At 37.9% G+C, this 17,609-nt stretch overlaps 1 protein-coding gene across 1 annotated transcript; it reads right to left on the reverse strand.

The window, feature by feature from the left end:
* Nucleotides 1–14,214: 14,214 nt before the first annotated feature.
* Nucleotides 14,215–15,833, reverse strand: LOC120203043 (receptor-like protein kinase 7). The gene has a single exon (XM_039203413.1). The coding sequence runs from the start codon at nucleotides 15,781–15,783 to the stop codon at nucleotides 14,215–14,217; it is 1,569 nt and encodes a 522-aa protein (XP_039059344.1). The 5' UTR covers nucleotides 15,784–15,833.
* Between the last annotated feature and the right edge of the window lie 1,776 nt (nucleotides 15,834–17,609).

The raw sequence follows: 17,609 nt of genomic DNA on the forward strand, positions 1-17,609 counted from the left end.
TTTTTTTCATACTGCATAGACATATCATAGAAAAGGCGATTGATCTGTGAGTAGCGATAAAGTGGAAAGACTTTCACGATGGAAAGGAGTTCCTAAACAGAGAAGTGAATCCAGCAGATGTAAGGAACTGGTCGAAGCCAAGCAGAAAGAACAGGGAGATAGTCTATCAGGGGACTACGTGTCGGATCTGTCTGATTATACACCAGCTCTTTAAAACAGAATGAGCTTCAGGGATTGAAAACCATTTGGGAAAGTTGGAATCTATGAGGCAAGCTTTTCAGCAGACTTATGGGGATATATTTCATCTGATACGTGAAGGTAGACCGGTTCTCATACGAGCATAATACAGTTTGGAATCCGGCCTATAGTTGTTTCACATTCAACCGAGAGGACATGACTCCAACCCTCGAGGAATACCAATTTTGTTGATTTGACAAGCGTTTAAAGTGGACAAAGTTTACTCCCGGTCGATAAAAGGGCCTTTTTTAAATCAAAGCTTGCAAAGATCTCCGGCACAAGCGACAAATGGGTGAATGATCGTTTGCAACGCAAGGGAGAAAGTGAGGAGTGCGTGGTCTCACTTACAAAAGATAGCTGAGCACATGTAGATGAAAACGTGCGTAGAGATGTATTTGCTTGGGTATATATGGTTTGTAATCTTTCCAAAATGTTTGGGATTGATCGAGCTGGCAGTAGTCGATTTGGTTGAGAAGTTAGGAAGAGAGGTGAATCCAGTCCATGCAATTCTGCTGAAACTTTCCGATCTTTGAATATATGTAGAAGGTGGGGGGAGGTCGTTTATGGGCTGTCAATTGCTTACTGTGTGGATCAAAAGCCATTTCTGGAAGGAAGAAAAAGTCAACTATAACGTTTTTGAAAGATATTCTCCTGTTGCTGAGTACCTACGAAGGAATGGCCTGAAGTATCTCAGAAAGATCAATGGATTGATTTCTTCGGAATCTACAGAGTCAAAACATAGCATGGCGAACCCGTGGCTGATGCATACACAATCTTGTTCAAGTGTGGAGATTGGACTGGATTATATTACTGGGACTGTGGGGAGGAGTGGGATACGCTCCTTTGTTGATATGAGACAGTACGGTGCCCGACAGTTGTTCCCGTGACTCATGGGTTGACTGGTGTGATTTGATTATAAAGAAGGCAATTATAGAAAGAAAATCAAAGATGTGGCTGATCCTGGAGGATGACTTTTAGGACAAAGTATTGGAGCGGATGTTATCTTGACGCCCGATTATGAAGCTGGAGAATAGGAGGGTAAATGATAAATACCTTTAAATCTGGAGAGGGATCAAGGTCGATAGAAGAACAAATCAGAAATATCCCTTCGAATCTGGAAATCCAAAGAATTGAGTTTGAAATGGAAAAGGCTAAAGATTCCAAGAAAATAGAGAGATGGAGAGAGAAAACTTCATGTTGACTATCGAGTGAATTTCATGCCAGACAGTTTATAATGATGAGAGAACGGAAAGAGGAGGTGGAAGCGATTTAGAAGACTTAAAAAAAGATTATCAAAGGGTGCAGCAAGTGAGAAAGAAACTTGGATCCAGAGAATTAGCGGCTGCAAGACGGTGAATCAAAAGTCTGGAAATGAGAACAAGTGTCAGATCAAGAAGATAGAAGCTGGAAAAGCAAAAGTATGCGAACTAGAGTCCGATAAAAAGGAATTGATCAAGCAGTATAAAGCTGAGGCTCGTAGAGCTCAAAAACTCCAAGAAGAAAAAGAAGTCAGCTTGAAAGAATTAGAAGAAGAAAAGAATCAAGTCCAGGGGTTAAAAACTGAGAACAGTATAATTGAGGACTTTGAGGACAAGATCGAAGAATTTAGAGCTCGAAGAAGAAAGAAAGCAAAGAAAGAAGAGATGTGGTCTGAGAGACAGGGATGGAATCGATTCCTCGATAGAAAGCAGGCAGAGATTGGATCGTGGATGCAGAGATTCGACAAAAAGTCAGCAAGTAGATGAGCTCACGGGAGAAATGGGAGAATTACAGATGAGATTCGAACATGAGATGAACCAATCTCGAGCTATGAATGATGAGCTCAAGAGTCATGTATCGAACTCGAGCAATCCCTTCTGCAAGTGCAAGTTCCTCCCGCTTCAGTGGACCTAAGAGTTGCTCTCGAAGAAAACAAATCCCTTCAGAAGGAAATCAGAGAATTGAAAGGTGAACTCCAGAAATGCCGAATTCATATTACCAGTCTAGAAAAAGAAATCAAACGCATCAATAAGGGATGGGAAAATACATATGAGCACTATCGATCCTTGGTAGAGAACGCGAGCGCATGATGGGGGAAGCTATTGCTCAAATGGGTGAAGTGGCTCGTACATGAATGAATTAGCCAATAGAGCGGAGATCATCCAACTGCGCACAAATCCGGTTTCGAATATACAAGGGAGATCATCGCCGTTATGAATGAAATTGTAGAGCTGAGTCTGAGGGCTAGGCCTTATATGTAATAGAACTCCTTTGTAATGAGTGAAACTTTTTATCCAATGAAAGTATTTCGAATGGTTACTGCTTGGGTCAACGCCTTTTATTTGCATTTCATACTTGCATCATTCATGCATAGAATTCATCATTTATAATGCATCACCAATAAAATGTATCATTATAGCACATTACCAATAAATGCATTCGAATTTAAAAGAACAATAAAATTAATTCCGAGGGTATGTGACAGACGATTCTGGCAAGTAAGAACTCCAATCCTTATCACACGCGAAGTAGAGCCATGGAGGCCAAGCTTGATCAATTAAAGAAAGAAATGCAAGAAGATTACTAAGAATACAACAAGAATGGCAGGCAAAGATGGATCAGTCACAAAAGTCAATTATAGATCAAATCTGCAAAGCCAGGCTAATATGATGAATGAGATGATGACCAAGATGTCTGGGTTACGTACTGAAACAGTTAAAGAACCAAGCGCGCCCTGTTGAAGTTTCTAGGCAGGAGTCTACCCCGAGACTAGTTATCTCACCTGAAAAGCTAGTGGAACATCCTGCAGGGTCTTCAGCTGTAAAGGTTCAAATGGCCACGACTAACCCTCAAAACAGTCCTTATGAGTATATTGATGTAGATCCTGAGGAAAGGGAGAAACCTAAAACGGAAGTACCAGAGCATTTAAGGACTGGTGCAAAGGGTTTTTTAAAGAAATGGGAAAGCAGGGTTCTCAAGACGGAATGAATGCAGAGGAATTGAGTCTTGTGCCAGACCTAGTATTACCACCAAAGTTCAAAATGCCGGAATTTGAAAAGTATGATGGAAAAACTTGTCCTGTTGCTCACTGACCATGTTTTGTCGAAGAATGACAGGATTCGTGAAGGATGATGGGCTATTAATTCACTGTTTCAGGCCAGCTTGACGGGGTCAGCTGTCAGATGGTATAACCAATAACCCGAGCTAAAATAGGGTCTTGGAAGGATTTGGCCAATGCGTTTTAAAGAACAATATCAACACGTACCGATATGATGCTGATCGTGTTACTCTCCAAAATATGGAGATGAAGCATAATGAGACCTTCCGACAGTACGCTCAGCGCTGGAGGGATATTGCTGCTCAAGTGCACCCACCACTATGAGAGGGAGTTTATAACCATGTTTATAGATACGTTAAATCTCCTTATATGATCATATGTTAGGAGTGGCAACTAAGAGCTTCTCTGATATCGTGATGTGCGGAGAGATGATCGAGAGAGCATTAAAGAAGGGGCAGATTGTCGGTAGCCAAACTCCTGCAAAGAAACCCTATGTGAAAAGGAAAGAAGGAGAGGTGAATAATGTAAATTTCTCTGTGAGTAAGCCGAAGATGGGAAATTCTTCTTCATCCCAAGGGGAGACTAAGCGCGAGCATAACAATGAAAGGATGACGTTCACTCCCATACCAATGACTTACAGTGAGCTCTTCCATGGATTAGTCCAAGCTCACGTAGTATCACCAAAATTCATTGATCCAATTAAACACCTTATCCAAAATGGTTCAACGAAAATGAGACATGCGAGTATCATGCAAATCTCAGGGGACATAACATTGAAAAGTGTCTCGCTTTTAAAAGAGTGGTTGAAGATCTGATCAAGAGAAAGGTGGTGTCCTTTAATGATTCTGAAGCACCCTGTGTTGCTGCAAACCCGCTCCCAAATCATCAGAATCAGGGAGGTGAACGCTATTGAGGAAAATCAGAGAATTAAGAGGAGAATTGAAGAAATAAGAACACCCTGAAATGGGTATATGCTCAAATAAAGGAGAGAGGGTTGTTAAGCCCTAGAATGAATGCTCAACGGAAAGACAGAGAACTTTGTGAATACCATGGTAAAAATGGTCATCAGATTCAGGATGTCAAGAATTCAGGCAGATAGTCCAAGAATTAATGAACAAGCAGGAGTTGCAGTTTATGAAGAAGAATGAGTGAGAATGAAAGATATATCTGCGCTTCTGAAGAAAATTCAAGGGAAGCTGAAAAGAATTTAAAAAAGCTGTCCTGGTCATATCGAAGCCAAATTACGAGGCCAGCAGTGGAAGTAAACATCTAGGGTGGTGATCAAAACCCCTGCGCCTTTTGCCTACAAGAGTAACAAGAGTGTTCCCTGGGACTATACATGCAAAATAATACTCCTAAGAGTAAGGAGGAAGAGGTTGCTGAAGTTGGATTTTTCACCAGGAGTGGAAGATGCTATGCTCTGGAAAGGCTGATAAAGCAAGAGATGTGGTTATTAAAGATCCTGATGATAAATTGAATGAGCCTGTTAAGATTGAGGAGGCTCAGGAATTTTTAAAGTTTCTGAAACACGAGTATAATATTGTGGAACAGCTTCATAAGACCCCAGCACGGATTTCAATGTTATCTCTACTGCTGCATTCGGAAGTACATCGAAATACTCTGATCAAAGTGCTGAATGAAACTTTTGTAGGGAAGGATATACCAGTGGAACGTGTGGACAGGATGGTAATCATATTAAGGCAGATAATTTTATTTATTTTTATGATGACGAGATACCTGAAGAAGGAAAAGGCAGGGGCAAGGCTTTACACATTACGGCTCATTGCAAAGGAGTCATCTCAGGAGTGTAATTGACAACGGATCGGCCTTGAATGTTATGCCATTCGCCACTCTAATAGACTTCCTGTGGATGTATCACAAATGAGGGTTTGTGGCAATGCTGTAAGGGCATTTGATGGGACAGAACGCAAGATAATGGGAAGATGATATTCCTCTCAGAATTGGCCCTACAACATTTGAAGTAGATTTTGTTGTCATGGATATTCATCCGAGTTATAGTTGCTTGCTAGGGAGACCCTGGATTCACATGGCTGGGGCAGTTCCTTCCTCCCTTCACCAAAAGCTCCGATTCATGTTGATGGGACTCTAGTGACCATCAAAGCGGAAGAAGACATCATTGCCTCTATCACTACAGATGCACCATATGTAGGGGTAGATGAAAATGCACTAGAGTCCTCCTTCCAGTCCTTGGAATTTGTTAATGCTACTTTTATCTCTGAGGGCAAAAGAATTCCCATTCCTCATCTTTCAAAAAATACAAAGATGCAATTAAAGGAGACCTTAGCTAGAGGAGCAAAGGTAGGGAAAGGCTTGGGAAAGAAATTGCAAGGAATCACTGAAGGATCGGCTCCAGTTCCTAAAAGAAATTATTTTGGTCTCGGATACAAACCAACGTACCATGATAAAGTCAAGGATGCACAAAAGTTTAAAGAAGAAGGAAGGCAAGAGTAAAGGGAAAAGATCTTGTTGGGGACCCATGGTCATTCCACCACTCTCCAAATCTTTTGTGTCTGGAGGATTTGTGATTGGCACGCTGAAACAGTCAGGAGATATTGAAGATACAGAATTTGTTGAAAATTTATTGGGAAGCCTGAGCATCAACGTTATCACAGAAGATTCTACGGAGAGTGTTCATTGGCATCAATTCGTCCGTGTCCTCCTGGCTATGTTTTGAACAATTACACTGTTGAAGAACTCCCTGTTCTATAAGCACTTTCAAAGTAATGCATAATAACAAATCTGTCTCCTTTTGACCCAAATATAATAGGGCTTTTGTAAAAGGACAAATTGTTATTTGTCATTGCTTTAATGAAACAGTGTTCTTCTTTCATTCTAATCTTAGCAAGTATTTTATTCATCTCTTGAGTATTCTTTATTCTTTATTGATAATTATTCTCTTGATAAATATTATATAAAATTTTTGTCCACAGCCAAATATACTCCTTTGATTCGCAGGTCTTCAGATATCAACTGTTCGAGTAATGATATTTTTGAACCACAAATTGATTTTGAAATGACATGTGTCTCGAAGAATCTGAGGGTTATAAAGATGAAGAGGAATGTGAGTTAAACTCTGAGCTTGTTAGAATGATGGAGCAGGAAGATAGACAATATTGCCCACAAAGAGACAACTGAAACAATAAATTTGGGAACAGAAGAGGATATAAAGGAAGTTAAAATTGGCACTTCACTCTCACCAAAAGTAAGAGATGGTCTTATAAGCCTTCTTCGGAATATAGGGATGTGTTTGCTTGGTCTTATCAAGATATGCCGGGGTTGGAAACGACATTGTGATGCACAAGCTACCAATAAAGCCGGAATACAAGCCTGTTCAGCAAAAACTTCGAAGAATGAGACCAGATATGCTATTAAAAATCAAGGAAGAAGAAGTGAAGAAACAATTCGATGCTGGATTTTTACAAGTGGCCAAGTACCCTGAATGGGTAGCAAACATAGTGCCAGTTCCAAAGAAAGATGGCAAGGTTCGGATGTGTGTTGACTACCGGGATCTCAATCGAGCGAGCCCAAAGATAATTTTCCACCCACATATCGATACTTGGTGACAATACGGCTGGTCATGCTCTTTTCTCTTTCATGGATGGTTTCTCAGGTTACAATCAAATTAAGATGGACCCAGGAGACATGGAAAAGACAACTTTTGTGACAATGTGGGGTACGTTTTGCTACAAGGTGATGCCCTTTGGACTTAAGAACGCTGGGCAAATATCAAAGAGCCATGGTTACGTTGTTCCACGATATGATGCACAGGGATATAGAAGTGTACGTGGATGATATGATTGCTAAATCACAAACTGGAGAAGAACATGTAAAAGTCTTAAAGAAACTATTTTAAGATTAAAGAAATACCAGCTCAAGCTTAACCCGGCCAAGTGCACATTTGGAGCTACTTCAGGGAAGTTATTGGGATTTGTAGTCAGTGAGAATGGGATAGAAATAGATCCTGATAAAGTCAAAGCAATTTTGGAATTACCTCCCCCTAGAACGCAAAAGGAAGTACGAGGTTTTCTAGGAAGGTAATTATATTGCCAGATTCATCTCTCAGTTGACGAGAAATGTGATCCAATATTCCGATTATTGAGAAAGCAAAACCCAGGAGAATGGGATGATAGTTGCCAAGAATGCTTCGATAGAATTAAGAGTTACTTAATTAATGCTCCTGTCTTGATGCCACCAATCCCAAACAAACCATTGATTTTATATTGACTGTCTTTGAGAAGTCAATGGGATGTGTGTTGGCCCAACATGACGAAACTGGAAGAAGAACGAGTTATTTACTATCTCAGTAAGAAATTACTGACTGTGAGACTCGATATTCTCTATTGAAAAGCGTGTTGTGCTTTAGTATGGACTACTAAGAGGCTGAGACAATATTTGTTGTATCATACTGGTTGATATCAAGACTGGATCCGTTAAAGTACCTGATGGAATCAACGGCTCTAACTGGAAGGATGGCGAGATGGCAAATGTTGTTGTCCGAATTTGATATAGTACATGAACCAGAAATCAGTTAAAGGGAGTGCTATTGCAGATTTCCTGGCAAGCAGAGCATTAGAAGACTATGAGCCAGTAAAATTTGATTTTCCGAATGAAGACTTGATGAGTATATTTGTTACTGAAGAAGATACTCCGAAAAATGAAGCATGGAAAATGAACTTCGATGGCGCTTCTAATGCTGTGGGACATGGAATTGGGGCAATATAGTTTCACCTGAGGGAGATCATATCCTTGTACTAGTAGGCTCGCCTTTGAATGCACTAACAATATGGCAGAGTATGAAGCATGTATCTGGGTATTCAAGCTGCAATTGAGCGCAAAGTAAAAGCCTGGAAGTATCGGCGATTCTGCTTTGGTTATTTATCAGCTTCGCGGGGAATGGATGACTCGAGACTCCAAGTTGATAGAATACAAGAACTTAGTGATGGAGTTGATCAAAGAGTTTGAAGAAATTTCTTTTGCTTATCTTCCTCGTGAAGAAAATCAAATGGCAGATGCCTTGGCTACGTTGGCAGCTATGTTCAAGGCCGATGATCAATCTCGAATGATGCCTATTCGGATGAGTATAAGAGAAATGCCAGCTCATTGTTGCAACATAGAGGAAGAAGAGGATGATAATCTCCCATGGTATTATGATATTCTCCAATATGTGAAGTATCGGGCTTACCCGCGGAGGCAGTGAGAATGATAAACGGACCTTAAGAAGATTAGCAATGGGGTATGTCCTTGATGGAGATATTGTATAAAAAGGGCAAGGATCAGGTGCTTTTGAGATGTGGATAGAATTGAGGCCAAGAAAATACTTGAGGAAGTCCATGAAGGAGTTTGTGGAACACATGCTAATGGATTCACAATGGTTAGAAAAATCATGAGGTTTGGGTACTATTGGTCCACTATGGAAGGAGATTGTATTAGATTTGCTCGAAGATGTCATAAATGCCAGATTCATGATAACCAAATACATGTTCCTCCTTCACCACTCCATGTAATGAACGCACCTTGGCCATTTCAATGTGGGGCATCGATGTCATTGGGGCAATTTCACGAAGGCCTCAAATGGACATCGTTTTATCTTAGTGGCTATAGATTACTTCACCAAAATGGGTTGAAGCTGCCTTATGCTAATGTCACAAAAGGAGCAGTGTGCAGATTTCTAAAAAGAGAAATCATTTGTAGATATGGACACCTGAAAGGATCATCACAGATAATGCATTGAATTTGAACAACGATTTAATGAAGGAAGTTTGCACAAAGTTAAAGATCAAACATCACAATTCGGCTCCTTATCGCCCAAAAATGAATGGGGCAGTAGAGGCAGCGAATAAAAACATCAAGAAGATCACAAAAGCAACTGAAACATATAGAGACTGGCATGAGAAATTACCTTTTGCATTGCTTGCTTATCGCACGTCCGTTCGTACATCTACTGGGGCAACACCATTCTCTTGGTATATGGGATGGAAGCAGTTTTACCTATTGAGGTGGAAATACCTTCTTTGAGAGTATTGATGGAGTTGAAACTAGACGAGGCTGATTGGGTACAAAGTAGTTTGATCAATTAAATTGATTGAGGAGAAAAGGCTGAGAGCTATCTGCCATGGCCAAATGTACCAGAGAAGGATGATACGAGCATATGACAAGAAAGTCAGACCTCGAGAATTTCGTGAAGGCGATTTGGTACTAAAAAGATCTTACCTATGCAAAAGACTTTCGAGGGAAGTGGATGCCGAACTGGGAAGGTCCCTATGTTGTAAAAAAGGCATTCTCAGGAGGAGCTTGGTGTTAACAGAAATGGATGGGGAAGATTTGCCTAATCCCGTGAATTCAGATTCGGTCAAGCGATATTACACTTAAAAAAAAAAAAAAAAAAAAAAAAAAAAAAGAAAAGGAAATGAAAAATGAAAAAGAAAGAAAAAGGAGGGTTCAAGATGAAAACCCAAAATGGGCATCTTGAAACCAAAGGAGGATTCGATTGAAAATCCGTAATGGACGGCTCGAATAATCAGAATTGAAATGGTGGATTCCCTTGGAAGCCTAACAGTTTAGGGAAAGACTCATACTCACACATCTTTTGTACGATCTGAATCTTCGAAAACACATGTCAACTTTCAAGAAAGATTTGGAGTGAAGAAGTAAAAGGATTCAGCATTTGATATTCACTATATTTGTCCATTATTTTTTCCTTGTATATACTTGTTTCTTGTCCCAAAAGATTGTACTTTCTCATTACCTATCTTCAGTAAAATTTTTGAATTTGATTCAATATCCTCGCATATATTCACCAAATTACTAATCAATAACATCGGTTATTATGCCTTACTCGGAAAAGTGAGATGGGGATTTTGAAACAGTGTTCGCAGAGAACACATACAAAGGCACGCTCCCAAATCATTGAGCAAGCTATTGAAAAAAGGGTTCAGATTAAAGAAATCAGTTTCAACATAATCATACTTTTCCCAAGCAAGAAGTCCCAATTTAAAGGCATGCACCAAGGAAAGGTCATTCTGAATGAATTTTCTCTGAAAAATCATCAATGACCAAAGAATCAAAGAGGCAAGATAAACTCTCTTGGGGTAGATCAGAAGGACCAAGTCAAAGAATATAATGAGAGGTCAAGGAAATAACCAGGCATGGATAAATGCATAAAATCGCATGTTCGATCAAGAGTATGAGAGATTCTTAATGCCAGGAACGAGCTGAGCATAACCCTTTAAACATGCATTTAGATCATTCTTAGAGCATATTGATAACATGAAATCATGGCATATGACCATTTTACAGGATCTTCAAGACTAACTGAAGCAATGAATCAGTCAACATCAACTGACCAGACTTCCTCATCACGTAGGAGCCGTGTCAACATTAGGATAACCAGCCGTCCTTATCACGTAGGAACCGAGTTATCACCTCACCTTTAGATGGCCAGATCTCTTCATCACGTAAGAGCCGTGTCAACCTGATAACCAGCCGTCCTCATCACGTAGGAACCGTGTTATCACCTTTAGATGGCCAGATCTCTTCATCACGTAAGAGCCGTGTCAACCTGATAACCAGCCGTCCTCATCACGTAGGAACCGTGTTATCACCTTTAGATGGCCAGATCTCTTCTCACGTAAGAGCCGTGTCAACTGAAACCAGCCGTCCTCATCACGTAGGAACCGTGTTATCACCTTTAGATGGCCAGATCTCTTCATCACGTAAGAGCCGTGTCAACCTGATAACCAGCCGTCCTCATCACGTAGGAACCGTGTTATCACCTTTAGATGGCCAGATCTCTTCATCACGTAAGAGCCGTGTCAACCTGATAACCAGTCCTCATTACGTAGGAACCGAGTTATCATCCCTAAAAATGACCAGATTTCCTCATCACGTAGGAGCCATGTCACCCTTAGACGACCAGACCTCTTCATTGCGTACGAGCAGTGTCCCCACCAACAAAATTATCCATCTTTTCAAACCCAAAAAGAGAGAACCAGACAAAAAAACGTGTTTTCTTGTCGTCTTTGCCCTATTCTTGTTAACACAAGAATGTGCAAAGAGGGGCAGCTGTAAACACCCGTTTTTGTCCGGGTTTTTTTCGTTATTATTATTATTATTATTATATTATCATATATTATTTTATTATTATTTATTACAATTTTTGCAGGCCTAATCCCTAAGCCCAATTCAGATTACAGAGGCCCAACAACCCGAAGCCCATTTGGCCCAGAGACCCTAAGCCCAATTCAGATTACATTGGCCCAATCCCGGTCCCCAACAACCCATCAGATTAGGGTTTCAAACCCTAAATCAATTTAGGGTTTCAAACCCTAAATCAGTTTAGGGTTTCAAACCCTAAATCAGTTTAGGGTTTCAAACCCTAAATCAGTTTAGGGTTTCAAACCCTAAATCAGTTTAGGGTTTCAAACCCTAAATCAATTTAGGGTTTCAAACCCTAAATCAATTTAGGGTTTCAACCCTAATCCCCTTCCAGCCGCCGTGTGACCCTTCTCTGCCTCAGCCGCCACAGCCGTTGGACCTTCATTTGCCCAGCCGGTCAAGCTGGCTGCTTCCCTCACCGCGCTGTCATCGGAGCTGTGAAGAATCCATCCATCAAACAGTGACCGGTCCCTGTAAAAACAGTAACCAAATCAAAGAATAGTGGCCTAAACTTACCAAATCTAAAAACCCATTAAAATAACACCCGAAAATCCCGAAAAATCGGATTTTATTCACCTAAATCAGAGAAATCAAAGGCTATCTACCTAGATATCATCATGATCTCAAGGAAATCCACATGCAAGAAAAGATAAAAAGACAAAAGAAGAGAAAAGAGGGCGGTGATAACCAGAAAAAGAGGGAGGGCTAAAAAAAAAAACAAAGTGAAGGAGATCTTACCCTTGTAGAAAACCTCGTCGTTGTAGCCTAGCCAGAACAGAGAAGGCCGCATTGAAGGTAAACTGTCCCTTATTTTGGATCTAGGGTTTTCGGATAGGTTTTCGGTTTTTTTTGCTTGGGGTAGGAGAAAGGTTTTTGTTCTAAGGAAGAGAGGAGGGTTGGTCGTGGTTTGATCTCTCAAGCCATCGCCGCTGGCTGCGGCGGCCGTGGCCCTTTTTTTTTCTCTCCACGGCGGAGACAGAGGCGGAGAGGGAAACTTTGAGAGCATTCTTTGGCTCTCGTTTTAAGAAGGGAAGAAGTAGAGATGAGGGAATGAGGGCCAATCTCGTTTTAGGGCTTTAATGCCCCGTGTGAAACGGCCGTGTTTTAGAAAGAAGGGTTCTGCATTTTCCTCGTGTGGTTAACTACACTTTTAGTCCCTAGGGTCTTGTAATCATATTGTTAACCATTAAATGAAATGATAATTTCTTTGATTTCGAGCAATAAGTTTTCAGAACTTATAACTTAGTACTGTTATTGTTTGTTATGACATTTCTATTAACATTTGATTTGGTCACGGCATTTATAAGTGTTGTAATTTAATCATCATGTGGAAATTGGTTTAACTGCTGTTGAATCCTTATGTTCCTGTTTTTTTTTTCATTTAGTCCTGTACATGATTTATGGTTTATTTTTAGCTTAGTACATATGCTATTTAGTATTTTTTAGTATGGACTCTGATTTATCTGAAATTGCTATTTTAATTTTTATTTTCTTTCATTGTAGTCCTTTAGTTCCTGATTTTACCATTTTGGCTCTTTGAGTTTATGTGTTGTTATTCTAGTCCTTTTACTTGCTTTTGATCATTTTATCTTAATTTGTAATATTTACTTATTTTATGTAGTCAGTTTTATATGATATTGTTATTTGGTTATTTGTATTATGTAAATAATGTTGTGTTTTTATTTAATGTAAAGATTCTATGTCGCATATTTTATTATATTATTCCCATTGTATTTCTCTATTGTATATTATTCGAATAATTTCAAACACATATTTATAGAACGGGCGTGGAAAGTATCACTTGATCGAAGTGGTACAATCCGATACGACGTTCGAACAGAATAAAAAATGCAAATTCTTCCTTTTACAAGCTTATAGAAATTATTTTTTATTTTATTTTTTGTTAATTTATTTGATGTTCATATTGTTTAATATTAAATTTAATCTTTATTATTATTTCTTCATTGAATCTAGAGTGATGTATGCTTTGGAAAGTATAGTGTGATGCATTATGTCAATTTCGTCATTTTTTTTTTTTAAAGAGAAAATATTCTTTACAAGTAAGAAATAGACGAGGTAGCTTTCCGGCGGAGGATTGCAAATCTCGGGATTTCTTATCGAGAAAAGGATTTTTTTTATTTATTATAACTAATATCAATAAATAGATCATAATTTATTTATTATTCTATTTTCATAATTTTTATTGTATTAATGGTTGTTATGTTGATATTAACGATACATAAATTAAGCATTTTATTTTTTACTCATGATGATATTATTTAGTGGTAATTCAAAGATAGGATATACTTTATAGATGAGAAATAGATGAGATAGCTTTCCCGTTGGAGGATGCAAATCGAGATTTCTTACCAAGTGAAGTATTTCTATTATTTTAACTAATATTCAATAAATGGATCATTTTTTTTACTTCATATTCAAATTGTAATTTCCACCATTTACGACGATGTGTAAGCGACACAGTACCAATTTTGGGCGTTGTGGGGGTGTTTATCCTTCCCCACACGTAACCGACTCCCGAATCCATTTTAATTGAATCTTTGGTAAACGCAGACTATTTTTGTCTTAAAAATGATCTTTCTTAAAATTGTTTTAAAAGACGTTTTTAGGTATTCGGCCTACCTAACCCAAAGGTCGATGGCGACTCTATTCAATTTAATTCAAATTAATTACAAATCACCAATTTTTCCAAAATAAAGTCGTAATCGTTTTTAAAATAATACAGAATTGTTTTACAAAAAAAATGGTTATGACAATGGGATTTTGTCAGAAAGAACGTTATCAGCAATGTTTATGGAACTGATGGAAACACAAGAACCTAGTGAATCTGGTATTGAACCAGACAACCTGTTGTTCTGCAAGTTAAGGTTGCTCAATCTTTTAAGTTCCCCGATTCCATGTGGGATTTTCCCTGAAAATTGATTGTCGTTTAGCTCAATTCTAACCAAAGATTTAGCTTCCGAAATCTCTCCAGGCAATTCACTTGAGAACTGATTGAATTCAGCCGACAGTATCCCCATTTGTTTAGCGTTCTTAATATCAGATGTAATTGGACCTTCAAGTTGATTGTAGGCAATATCAATTATATCCACTACCGGTAATCCCCATATTCCCGCCGGAACAATGCCGGAGAGTGAGTTGTTACTGACTCTAAACCGCTTCAACGTGGTGCAACTCGCGTAAGTCGCCGGAATTTCGCCGGAGAACTTGTTCTGAAGCATAAGAAGAGCTCTCATGGTACCTTTCTTGCACATGTCGGGCGGAATCGGACCAGTCAAGAAATTCTCCGACACATCGATGTAGTTGAATTCAGCCCAAGAACCAAGTTTTTGAGGCAAAGGGCCCGTCAACAAATTAGTGTAGAGAGACAGGTTCACCAGTTTCTTGAACTCGCCCAGCTCCGGCGGCACTCCGCCGGAAAATTTGTTCTCAAAGAGTTGCAGGCTTATCAGATTTGTCATAGACCCCACCACTGCAATATCTCCTTCAAGATTGTTTGCCGAGGCATCGAAAAATTCGAGCTTCGTAAGATTTCGCAATCCGACAGGAAGTTTCCCGGTCAATTCATTGTTGTAAAGCTCAAGCTGCCATAGCTTGTGAAGCTTTCCAATCTCCATCGGAATTTCACCTGACAAATAATTGTATTGAAGCTCCAGTTCCATAAGCTCAGTGAGGTCTCCAATGGCGGGTGGAATCTTCCCCTCGATGCTGCAATTCGCCAAGTAAAGCCAATTCAGTTTCTTTAACTTCAAAATCTGATCAGGGAACAGAGCTCGATCGAAAGGATTATCCCCGAGGCTTAGAACAGCAATATCCGTCATGTTTTCAAGCGATTTCCATGGGAAGATGCCGGAAAATCCACTTCCATTCAAGTATAGAGACTGTAATTTGCTGAGAGATGCTATATCTGGAAACGAACCGGTGAAGGGATTGTTTCCGAGATCCAAATATTGAAGATTTAAACAATTACCCAATTCTTCAGTGATTTCTCCGTGCAATGAGTTGAACCCCAAGGAGAGCTTATCCAAAGATTGAAGCTGACATATCGAATCCAAAGGAAGAACACCCACCAGGTTCTGGTTCGAAAGCTCGATTTCCTTAACAGACCCTTCGGTGTTGCAAGTGATTCTGTTGAAGCTACAAACAGAATTTGTAGACTCCCATGAATCAAAAACATTGGTGCTTGATTCATTAAGAGCTGATTTCAGGTTCAATAACATTTGGAGTTCATCGGATTTTACACAACAAGGCAAGTAGAAACAGAACATCAGACAAAAATAGAGAAGGATTTGATGGTAAGAACAGGCGTTTGACATGTCGGAGATTTGAAACCGGTAAACAAAAGGACAAACTTTTCTACGAGGGGTCGAAATAAGAAGAACAAGTGGGATATTGTAAGAAAGGTGGCGAGCGAGTTATTGCTGGAGAGAACTTTTGTTATATACTAATGGGAGTTTATTTCCAGGGGTTTTTTTGTTTTTAAACTGTCACCGTTTTGGGATAGTAAATTCTGAAAAACAATTGCAAGACACAGTAATATTATATTAACTTCTTTTATTTATTAATTTAAGATAATTACAAGTGATAATATTTTTTTAAAAACTCTTACCTATTTCACAATGAATACTTATATACTCTTGTAATCGTTGGTGTTTAAACTTATAATCTCTAAGAATAACAATTATACTTTTAACCACTAATTTATTCGTGTAATTTATATCTTAACTTGTTTTCTTATAATTGTGTCAAAACCTTTTAATTCCAAATATATTGGATATTTGAAAAGTTTGTTATGGTTGCTTCAAGTGGTAAGTAGCTTGATATCGTTTAAGTAAAATATCGAGTTCGAGTCTTTGTGTATGCAAAAAATCCATGTTAAAAGACTTATCCATTAAAATTAAATATACAATACGATTCGATCTAAATTAATTAAAGAGAATATTTAGAATTGAGAGGACAACTAAAAAATATATTAGTATAATATTTTGATTCATAAGTCGATTGTGTTAGGAAAATTAAAGTGCCACACTCCAAAATTAGTACTTAAAATAATTATTTTGAGACTCTTTTTCAATATATATATATATATATATGTAAACATAAAATTATGTACATATAAAATTATATTTATCAACTATAAGTTAATTTAATAATATAAAAAATGTTTTTATAATAAATAATTACAATATTTGATTTGTACCGACAAAACTGCAATCTTAACCTATACAGACAAAAGCAAATTAAAGCGTGAAAGTGGATGTTAAGTCTGAATCGGTGGTCTAATGCGTTGCAAATCCCAGTCAAAGAACCAATGGGATTTGCACTAAGCAAATCATTGAAGTGTGAATGAGGGGTTTGCAATGCATTACTTATTTATTTATGTAATTTATCTATGGACCAGCTGATGGCTGAAAAAGAAAATTTAGTGAAACTAAAAAAAATTATTTTTTATTAATCAGGATAAATATAAAATAATATAATATAAAATAATATATATTATAATATAAATCTTTAATTTTTTGATATTGAATACTTACATCATGATATTATTGAGCTCAAAGCCTAAAATTTTAATAAATAACAACAATTTTTTTACTACCAAAATCGTTTAATTTGTACAACTAAAATGCTTTTAAATACTAATAAACAAATAAATTTTCAATGGGCGTCTATGACACAGATTAAGTGGATTCTTCACACAACCATTGTATCAGCTAAAAAGAATTTTTTTCCCCCAAAATTGTCCCAAAAGAAAAAAGAGAGAGATCACCATCTATTTATTTATTTATTTGCATTTAATGTCTAGTTGATCTATCTCGAAGCTATGAACATAGGGTGTAAATGATACTTGAGAAAATTATAGGATGACAACTTGTAAAGATTTTCAGAAAGAGGTGAACACCATGAGCTTTTTAACCAAAAATATTTATAAATTATAATATTTTCAATATAATCACATATGAACGTATATATTTTTTAAATTAAATTATTATAAAAAATTATATGAAATGAATTACAAACGGATATAAACATATAACAGATACGTAAATTTTTTTCTTAACTTTTCTATAATAAATTAAATAAAATTGAACATATTACAAAAATAAAATGTACAAATATATGGATATCTATTTAATTGAAA

This window comes from Hibiscus syriacus, unplaced genomic scaffold (assembly GCF_006381635.1).
Source record: "Hibiscus syriacus cultivar Baekdansim isolate YM2019G1 unplaced genomic scaffold, ASM638163v2 tig00009023_pilon, whole genome shotgun sequence".
Lineage (NCBI taxonomy): Eukaryota > Viridiplantae > Streptophyta > Magnoliopsida > Malvales > Malvaceae > Hibiscus > Hibiscus syriacus.